Source organism: Dendrobium catenatum, unplaced genomic scaffold (genome assembly GCF_001605985.2).
Source record: "Dendrobium catenatum unplaced genomic scaffold, ASM160598v2 fragScaff_scaffold_633, whole genome shotgun sequence".
In the NCBI taxonomy this organism is placed as follows: Eukaryota; Viridiplantae; Streptophyta; class Magnoliopsida; order Asparagales; family Orchidaceae; genus Dendrobium; species Dendrobium catenatum.
Window position 1 is genome coordinate 402994 of NW_021319095.1, and position 10712 is coordinate 413705.

At 40.0% G+C, this 10712-nt stretch overlaps 1 protein-coding gene across 1 annotated transcript; it reads left to right on the forward strand.

Moving 5' to 3' along the window:
- Nucleotides 1-1566: 1566 nt before the first annotated feature.
- On the forward strand, nt 1567-6370 carry LOC110111061. The gene is made up of 2 exons (XM_020842756.2): nt 1567-1778; nt 3382-6370. Exons 1-2 carry the CDS (start codon nt 1567-1569, stop codon nt 6368-6370), a joined length of 3201 nt encoding a protein of 1066 aa, XP_020698415.2.
- Nucleotides 6371-10712: the final 4342 nt, after the last annotated feature.

Genomic DNA, 10712 nt, shown 5'->3' on the forward strand with positions numbered 1-10712 from the left:
GTTAAACTTTTAAATATTGATGCGTCTTTTGGTGTAATATTTATGATTTCACTAAGAAACTCCGAATTTAAGCGTGCTCATCCCAGAGTAATTTTTGGATGAATGGCCTAGTGAGAAGTTACGCCAGCAGGATAAAATCGTGATGCTTTTAGGTCAAAGCAGACAATATCTCGATAGTTAAGAGTTTGAGTACGTTTTTACAAAAAAGACTGTAGTCTAGCCATAAAGGTCAGAAGAACTGTTGTCGGGTGGAAGTCAAACAATAATTGGAAGTCCGAAGTTAGTGGTTAGGAAGAGGTCCGACGTCAGTTGGGGGCTAGGTGTAATTCTGACGATAGTTGTGAGCCGAGCGGAGGTCTGGCAAAAGTTCTACGACAGTCAGTAGCTGGAAGAAAGTACAACGAAAGTTGGTGGCCGAGCAGAAGTCTGGCATCCTCCGGTGGCCAGGTGGAAGTCCGACTGCTGGCAAGGAAGTCTGACTGCTGGCAAAAGTCAGGCGTCGAGCAGAAGATCGGTGTCGGGCAGGTGTCCGACGTCTAACGGTGGCCAGGTGGAAGTCTGGATACGGGGGCATTGGGCAGTAGTATGACGAAAGTCCGGCAAATAGTCATGGTGGTTCAGTGGAAGTCCGAGCGATTGTCAAGGAGGAGCTTGGAGGCAAGAGATATCTCATATTTCTCTTTCTTCCTCTCCTTCTCTTCCTTGCTTGGGTCCCCTCTATTTCTCCTCGGGGCCCCCCTCAATAAAGAATGCATGGTCTATTTAAAGTTTTCTTAGAGTGACATGACTAATAAATATGAGGGAAATAAAGGGTAAATCGAGAGTGGTTTGAATGGATAGTAAATCATTTATTATGCATTTGATTTTCTTAAAGATATCAGAATTTGATGATGTTGAGTTCGTTGGATTTGTCTCGTTGAGCTCCCTCAATTCGAGTATAAGCATGTCATGTTTGGAAACTGTTTGGTAATCCAAATTATGATTTTACTATCCCAATGCTGCAATTTTTAAGGCTAGTTGGTTTTATTTTTATTTTTATTTTTTTGATGGGGGCACGTGGCCCCTTCACCCGCCCATGACCTTCAAAGAATTTTGACGATATTTGGAAAAAAATATGATGAAGCCAATATGCTGCTGTTTCTTAGTTTTTCGGCAGCTAATTTGAGCTTTTTTTTACGTGTTATTCAAATTTTATTTGGGACTATTTTCTTAGCTTTTAGAAAGCAACTTTTAATTAAAAAAATTTAACTGGAAAACTGTTTTATAAAAATTTCATTGCTTAGATTTTTCGTCAATTTCATTTTACATTTGAGGTGGTGGCCTATTTTTTATTATATTTTTTGTTATTTTTTAATGAGTTATTTGTAACTTTGTAACCAAATGTAACCAAATTGGCAAATTCCAGCTCGGCGACGCCTCACTAGCCAAAACCAGCATTGAGATTGTCGTCCCGCTCTTTAAAGCCCACACAACCCGCATACAATTCCAGCAAATCGAAGGAAAGCGAAAATCCTCTGCTAACTTGCTCGAATTCGCCGGAAAATGGGATCCATTAGTAGAGTGATGATGGCTACGAGCGTCGCGGTTTTAGGGGGTGGCCACGCGGAGCATGGAGCCAAGTGGTGCGCCAGGATTGATTCGATAAAGCTCGGGAAGAAGCAACTTGCAGCAGTCGGCGTAATTCCGGCTGCGTGGTTCGCAGCCGATCGGTCACGAGGCGACGGCGGGCTCCGGGAGGAGGGTCCGGCGCAGGCGGAGGACTCGCTGCGGAAGGCTATGTATTTGAGCTGCTGGGGGCCGAGCTGATGGCCCTGATCGAGATGAAGGAGATCGGATAGCTTTCTGTCAACGGTGTAGAGTGTTTCGGCAACGGGTGGGCCGTCGGCGCTGGGCCAGGATGGGGCAGAAGTGTTGATCTGAAGCTGTTGTAGAAATTGTTCATTCGTTTATGCTTTTCTAATTTTTAGTAAAAAGGCTTGTAGAATTTGGAACCTGATTTGTTGGGATGGAAATTAATAAAATCTTATGGGGTGCTAAGCCCTTATTAATTACAAGAAATTCCACAATGAGTAGTTAAGTAAGCTCAGCTCCTTGGATTAAATTGAGGATAATTAAAATGTAGGAGAAGCATAATTTTTATAATATAAATGATTAATTGATCATAAGTGAATTAAAATGCAAATTTTTTTAAAATTATATATATCCTGATTTTTTATTCCATCGCTATATTTTCTATACAAATCGGTTTAATTCTTTTTTTTTGGATATTTAGATTAATTAAGATAAATTCATACACATCATAAACGTAAGACTCAAACTTAAGATCTCTTGATTGATAGCCTAAACTTACAACTAATAGAAACAAAATTAGCTATATAATACATCGTTAAGATTTAATTTTTGTGAGAGGTAATTGTTTATTACATTAGCTTAATACTTTTTTTTCATTTTGTCCTTATCATAGATTTTTTTTTTTATTCAAATCTCATCCAACTAAAAATGGGCCAAAATTAAGTTCTTAGGCATAATTAAAAATTCTCCGTTATTTGGGAGGCCAAATATCTTATAAATGTTGGATATTTAGATCAATTAAGACAAATTCATACAGATCACATACATATGACTCAAACCTAAGATCTCTTGATTGCCAGTCAAAACTCCCAACCAACAAATCAAGATAAGTTGCATAATACACTGTTAAGATTTAATTTTTGTGAGAGTTATTTCTTTATTATATTAGCTTAATACTTTATCTTCATTTTGTTCTTATCATATTGTTTTTTTCTTTATCATTTTCATGTTTTCATCATTTTCAAGATTTTATATTCGTAATAATTTAGTTTTTAATTATTTATATATAATAATAAAAAAATCATCTGCTTTAGAAATAATTTATCAATCTAAAAATTCAAAATATTTAGCTAATAAATTTATTGAATTTAATTTGATTGGCTAATTTTAACTTTCACCAAGTTTATAGGTAAAATTCTGTAATTTGAGTTACCTTATTAATATAAAAAAACATCTATATTCCGTCTCATCCAACTCAAAATGCGCCTAAATTAAGCTCATAGACATAATTAAAAAATTCACCGTTATTTTGATGCGGTGCACTTTTAGTAAATAGAAACTTGAGGCATTATACCTTGCAGCTGCCATACCGTTGCAAGGAGCACTACCTCTTACAGCTTTCTATTTTTATGCTTATAGTACTACAGCAACTTTACACTACTAGTTAGTTTTCTTAGAAACTCTTTTTCACCATAGAATTATATAGGAATACTTGTAAGTATTATACAGTTCAGCTTTTAGTTATCAAGAAGAAGAAGAACTTCTGTTTCCTTTTCTCCCTGTTTGTTCTTGTGTTTGTTTTCTGTGCAGGATACTACATCAGAATTGGTATCAGAGCCAGATGACCGAGAGCAGCAGACGGGTGGCTCCCGGTGATGATAGAAGCCTTGAAGCCCTTTGGGCAGAGCACACAGGTTTGGCTCAACACACAGAAGTTTTGGAAACGGACTTCCGCCGTTTCTGTGAAGAAATTCGTCGAGATTTGCGGAATTTACACGCTCAAATGGAGCGACCGCCAATGCCGCGAACGGGCTTGCCAGCAACCATACCGGCTGCTCGAAGAGGGATTGGAGGCGGGAGAAATCCACAGTTCGACGTACCCGTGAATGCTGGATCGGATTCGGAAGGAGTTGATCAGTTTGGAGTTCTAGAAGATATGACCGACTCAGAGGATGATATGGCAGCTCCCATTCGCAGGCGGCGACAGCGAGGTGCCGAGAGGTATCCGGGTGAGTTTAAAGTCAAGTTAGACATTCCTTATTTTGATGGCAAATTACATATTGAAGATTATCTCGATTGGGAGAGATCGGTGGAGACTTTTTTTGAATACATGGAAATCGAGCCTGAGAAACAAGTCAAATATGTCGCGTGTCGACTTAAAGGAGGAGCAAGCGCATGGTGGTTACAATTGTTGCAAACGCGTCGTAGAGAAAGGCGGGGAGCAGTGCGCAGCTGGGTCAGGATCAAACAATTGCTCCGTGGACATTTTCTGCCGACAGACTATGAGCAAATGTTGTATGTTCAATATCAACACTGCAGTCAAGGGCACCGTTCTGTTAACGAATATACCGAGGAATTTTACAGATTGAGCGCTCGAAACAACTTAAATGAATCTACCAATCAATTGGTGGCTCGATACGTCGGTGGTTTAAAAGATGCAATTCAGGAGAAATTGGAAATGAATGCGGTATATTCATTATCCCAAGCAGTTAATTATGCTTTAAAAGCAGAGATACAACTTAATAGACATCAGCGGACGGGCCAAGGAAGAAGGCAAGTAGACACAACAATTGACAACTCACGGACTCAACCAAATACTCCACAAGTAAATCGGGCACAGCAGCCAGTTAGTAGCCAGCATGTACCAACGGCCACTCCTAGCAGAAGCAATGAAGTCAGAGCCAATCAAAAGTTTAAAGGTGCTGCCAAGGATAATCCGTATGTAAAACCCACCACCATTAAGTGCTTCAGATGTTTTCAACAGGGACATAAATCCAATGAATGTCCTACCAGACCGCAATTACAACTATTGGAAGCGGAAGATGAAGCTGACGGCAGTGAACCTGAGGAAGAGCAAACTGTACCGCTAGAAGATGTTGGCGGAGATGAAGGTGAGCCGCTCGTGTGTGTACTTCAAAAGTTGTTGTTATCCCCCCGGCAGCCGAATTCTTCACAAAGGAATGTTTTGTTCAAAACGAAATGCACTATAGCCGGCAAGGTGTGTGACTTGCTAATTGATAGTGGGTGCACGGAGAATGTGATATCTAAGGCTGTGGTGCAAGCCTTACAGCTTAAAACAACTAAGAACCCAAATCCGTATAAAATTAGCTGGGTCAAACGAGGAATGGAAATCGCAGTTTCGGACATGTGCCGAGTGCCAATTTCGATCGGAAAACACTATGCAAGTGAGGTTCTATGTGATGTAATTGATATGGATGTGTGCCACATCATCCTCGGGCGACCATGGCAATTCGATGTGGGAGCATTACATGATTGCCGGGCTAATAGATATATGTTTGACTGGAAGGGAAAACGACTGAGATTAGTGCCGAATCCTCCAAACCGTGAGCTGGCTGCTAGTCCAAGAAAGAGTGCAATGTTTGTGGTCTCAGGAAATACTTTGCTCAATGCATGGAAAGAATCCTCATTAATTATGGCTCTTATTGTAAAAGAGCAATCTGCCACCATGGTGCCGTCTACTCTACCCGAAGAGGTTAAAAATCTGCTTCAGCAGTTTTCAGATTTATGTCCAGACAAGCTACCCAGTGAGCTGCCTCCTCTTCGAACGATACAACATCAGATTGATTTGTCACCTGGTGCCACTCTGCCAAATTTACCACACTATAAAATGAGCCCTGCGGAGCACAAAGCACTGCAGCAAATTGTAGATGAGCTACTGGATAAAAATCTCATTCAACATAGCTTGAGCCCGTGTGCAGTCCCAGCATTATTGGTTCCTAAGAAAGACGGCAGTTGGAGAATGTGCATGGACAGCAGAGCAATCAATAAAATCACAGTCAAATTCAGATTTCCGATGCCAAGAATGGAGGAGATGTTGGAAAGGTTGGCTAGTTCACAAGTGTTCTCCAAATTAGATCTTCGCATTGGCTACCATCAGATTCGCATTAGGCCTGACGACGAATGGAAGACGGCATTCAAGACACGAGAAGGGCTCTACGAGTGGCGAGTGATGCCATTTGGACTGTGTAATGCACCAACAACTTTCATGCGTGTGATGAATGAGGTTTTAAAACCATTCTTAAACAAATGTTGTGTGGCTTATTTTGATGATATCCTAGTTTTTAGTAGTGATTTTAAAACACACCTGAGGCATTTGGAGCACATCTTTGAAGCTTTAAGACAAAACAAGTTGTACTTAAATGTCACAAAATGTGAATTTGCCACTCAGGAAGTCTCATTTTTGGGATTTAAAATTTCGGCTAAAGGTGTAAGTGTTGACCCGAGGAAGGTAGAGTCCATAAGGGAGTGGCCAAATCCTAAATCATTCTCCGATATACGGAGTTTTCACGGCTTGGCGAATTTCTACCGAAGGTTTATCCGGGGTTTCAGTATTATACTGGCTCCGCTAACGGATGTGCTTAAGCAAAAATGTTTCTGTTGGGGAGAAGAACAACAAAGAAGCTTTGACACCATCAAATCAGCCCTTTCAACAGCACCGGTATTGGCATTACCGAATTTTGATAAAGCCTTTTCAGTCGAGACAGATGCTTCGTTGGTGGGCATTGGAGCAGTGTTAGCACAAGAAAACCGTCCGGTGGAATTTTCAGTGAAAAATTGAGCAATGTGAGACAACGATGGTCAGTTTATGAACAAGAATTGTATGCGGTGATTCGAGCATTGAAGCAATGGGAGCATTATCTGTTGCACCAAGATTTTGTTTTATGCAGTGATCACAAAGCACTGCAATATATTAACACTCAGAAAAATATCAATCGGCACTCATCACACAGTTGCAATCTGATTTTATGGGATTAGAATGCTTGCAGGACTTATATGCGGCTGATGCAGATTTTGAAGTTGCTTGGAGAAAACGTGTTAACAAGGAGCCCATGGGGGAGTATTCTATACGCCATGGTCATTTATTTAAAGGTAATCTGTTATGTGTCCCAAACTCTTCTTGGAGACAGTTGTTAATTCAAGAAATACATGGCGGAGGGCTCTCAGCTCATGCGGGGCGGGATAATACCATTGCTCAGATGCAAGCCAAATTCTTTTGGCCGCACCTCAGGAAGGACGTTACGAAATTTGTGGAAAGGTGTTCAATCTGTCAAAGCTACAAAGGAGGAGGGCAAAACACCGGTTTGTATAAGCCACTACCCGTTCTGGAATCTGTATGGGAGGACCTAAGTCTTGACTTTGTGCTTGGCTTGCCTAGAACCAAGCATGGCAATGACTCAATCATGGTGGTCGTGGATCGTTTTTCAAAGATGGCGCATTTCATTGCTTGCAAGAAAACTTTCGATGCTTTGAACATTGCCAAATTGTTCTTCCGCGAGGTGATTCGGTTGCACGGTATTCCTCGCAGCATCACTTCGGATCGAGACGTCAAGTTCATTAGTCATTTCTGGCGTGAATTGTGGAAGCGGCTGAATACACAATTACGACTGAGCTCGCCTTATCATCCTCAAACCGACGGCCAAACCGAAGTTGTTAACAGAACCTTGGGAAATCTCCTTCGGTGCTTGGTGCAGGAACACCCAAAATTATGGGATGAAGTTCTCGGGCAGGCTGAATTCGCATTTAATGCGATGCCCAATAGATCCACTGGTATGTGCCCATTTAGTATTGTTTATACTAAGATGCCAAACACTCTTGTTGATGTTGCAGTCATAGCAAACTGCAAAAGCAAATCAGCCTTCAATTGGGCGGAACAATTCTCAGACCTGCTTGCCAAGGTTCGTCTCAAGCTGCAAGACTCAAATGCAAAGTATAAAGCAGACGCTGACTTGCATAGGCGGAAGAAGATATTCCAGCCCGGAGATCTAGTTATGGTCCGTTTGCGGAAGGAGCGATTTCCAGCAGGAACCTATTCCAAACTGAGCAAAAAGAAGTTCGGACCATTTCCAGTATTGCGGAGCATCAATGATAATGCATATCTTATAGATCTTCCTGACGATTTTCACACCCCTAAGTCGTTCAACATTGCGTTGAGCTCACTCTTGTTTTCTGGTGGTTTTCAGGTTCTGGGAAAGGGAAGGAAGTCCAGGAGTAGATTTCTGAGTTCTGATCCGTATATGTATTGTTTGTACCTTTTGATTTTTGTACAGTCATGGCTTTTCTGTTCTGTCTTTCTTTCTGTTCAAAAGCCATGTACTGTATCTGTAGATGATTGTTTTGAGGAAAATGAAAATATAGATGTTTTGTTCCGCTGCATTTGGTGATTTATAGTAGCTCTGTTGTTCTGTGGTTGTGTGTCTGTTGAGTTGATTAATTTGGAAGATTCAGTTCAGTAACCAAATTCCAAAGCCAGATCCTGGATAAGAAGGTTTTGTAGCGGTCCGGCTCGGGCGGGATCCGTCCCCGTCGGGTCGGGTCATGACACAATCACTGGCAAACCCTCACCACCTAACGACAATCTCTTCAACCTCCATAGCACGACAACTGTCCCTCCGACCTCTATCACCCACCGACTATGATTTTTAAATCACCATCACCTGACTATAGTCCCTTTTCCCATCCATTGCCCTTCAACTACAATCTCCCTGGTCTCCGTCCCCCAACTATAGTCCCTGGAACCTCTATCACCTGCCAATTATGATCCTCAAACCACAGTTGCTTGATTACAATCCCTCCGACCTCTATCATCTGACTACAATCCATTTTATCTCTATCGTACAACAATGATTCTTCTACCACCATTACCCAACTATGGTCATTTTGACCTCCGTCACTCGCCTCCGACCACTATCACATTTCAAGTACGGTCCTTAGACCATCATTGTCCGACTATGGTCCCTCTGACAATCTCTCGACTATGGTCTTTTAACCTAAATCGCTCGATTATGGCCTGCCCAACTACCATTACTCGATAATGGTCCTTTCAACCTCAATTGCTCGATTATGGGACCCTCTGACCTCTATTGCCCGGCTATGGTCCCTTCGACCTCAATCGCCAAATTATGGTTCCTCTGGCCACTATAGCCCGAATACGATCTTATCGACCAAATGAACAAGCCAATGTTCTCTCGAGCACTAATTAATTCATTTCAACTAGGCAAAGCCCATAGTTTTTCCCCTTTTTAGGGGTTTTCATGTAAAAATATTAATATCTCGTATGATTACTACACCCCTCTCTCTTATATGTATGTGTATTGGATCTTCATATACATCAAGACATTAAACTCATCATCTCTCTAATATCACGAGCTGTTCTGGCACGTAATAATTTGATCGTGTCTATGGAAAATGATTCTTGGCTGGGGGGAACCTTTGCTACAAACTTGAAAGTTCGTTCACATCAATGTTTTGCGTACATTTGAAGCAAGGTCGTCTCTTTACCATGACATATTATCAGTTCCAAAAGCGACCCTTCAATATTAAAGGCAACATTAATGTAACAATAAATAAGAATTGTTCTATGATCTCTCAATCACCAGCCATTACTGCATCAATTTGTGGGGAAACAGATTTGAACCGTGACCAATCTTGGTTATAATCTCAAATACGATTGTGATCAGGCAAGTCCCTCAACAATAATATTGTTAGTAATTATCTTTCATTGTCTTGGCCTCAAAAAGGTAGTAACGGTCTAAAAATATATCAATCTTCACCTTCGATTCAGCATTTGCCCCCTCCCAATAAAGGCATAATTGATTCCAAGAGAATTAGCTTCAACCTGTTTCATATAGATTAACATCATCGAGTAATGCTCTAATAAATGATCTCAGATATGTCAAATATTCTTAGTGGATTCCCTCGACCTCTTCCAAAAATTTTATAATGGATTTCTTGGTGTGGTGTGGCTCTGTGATTTATTTTCAGAGTTGGGATTTTTCATGTTAAATCATGATGTTCTTTCTTTTTTGCTGCATTTTCTATTACTTATTTATTTTGCTACGTGGTTTTACTTCCTCCCAATAAAGAATATAATTATATATTGATGCTTTGATAAATAGAACTTTTTTGGCTGGTTATTTTACTTTCAATTGAAATTAGTAGATCATGTTTAAATTAAGAAGAAACAATTCTTCCAATATAGATCTTGAGGTATGGCATAAAGACTATTGAAAGTTATGTTAAGGAGAAAGTTTGTCCCCTATAATATCACAAAGGGCATCAATAAGTTGAGATTGATTCAATCTTACCAACATTGTTGGAAGACTATAAGTTAATTGAGCAGCACAGGGCAATGTTCAAGAGACCTTGATAAGATTGTGGTGGTGGAGGAATTGCACCATGATGGTGAGATGGCAGTCAATGGATATCCTCAAATTAATTAGCCATGGCTTATTATTGTTTTCAGGATATAAGAGCTGTATTATGTTGTGATGGTTCTCTTTGCTATCTGCCTCCTCTAAAAGTTGAAGAATCTAAGCTTGAATATCTTCCATCTTGCATATAAGATCTTCTAAAGTCAAAGCTAAGTGACCTTCAACATCCACATTGTGTTATCCTTAATTAAGGGATTAATTGTTATCTATTGAAAAAGTGCTTGTAAAATATTAGAAATATTTTCCATAGATGACACTAAGTTATTGCATGCTAGAATACTCGTGATGATAGAGAAAGAGAGATAGGGACTAACATCTAAGCTTTATACGCAAATCCATCACACTCACAAATAAATAAATAAAAAGATATGAGACATCCTATTTTTATATGAAAAACCCAAAAAAGAACAAAAAAATCATGAAGCTTGGCCTTTTTGAAATACTCCTATATATATATGAATTTACAGAAGTCTTATTTTCCCCATAATTGAAGAGGATATGATTACAAAGTTGGCCACTTGCTTGATTTTCTATAACTTAGCAGAGAATGTGGTAGAAGTATTTGAGAGATGATAACAACAATTAGACAATGTTAATCAGGCAGCAACGATTACATGAAGGCAGTTCAATGACGATCATCTGATGATAGTTGTACAATATATATTGTTTGAGTGATAATAGTCAAAAGAT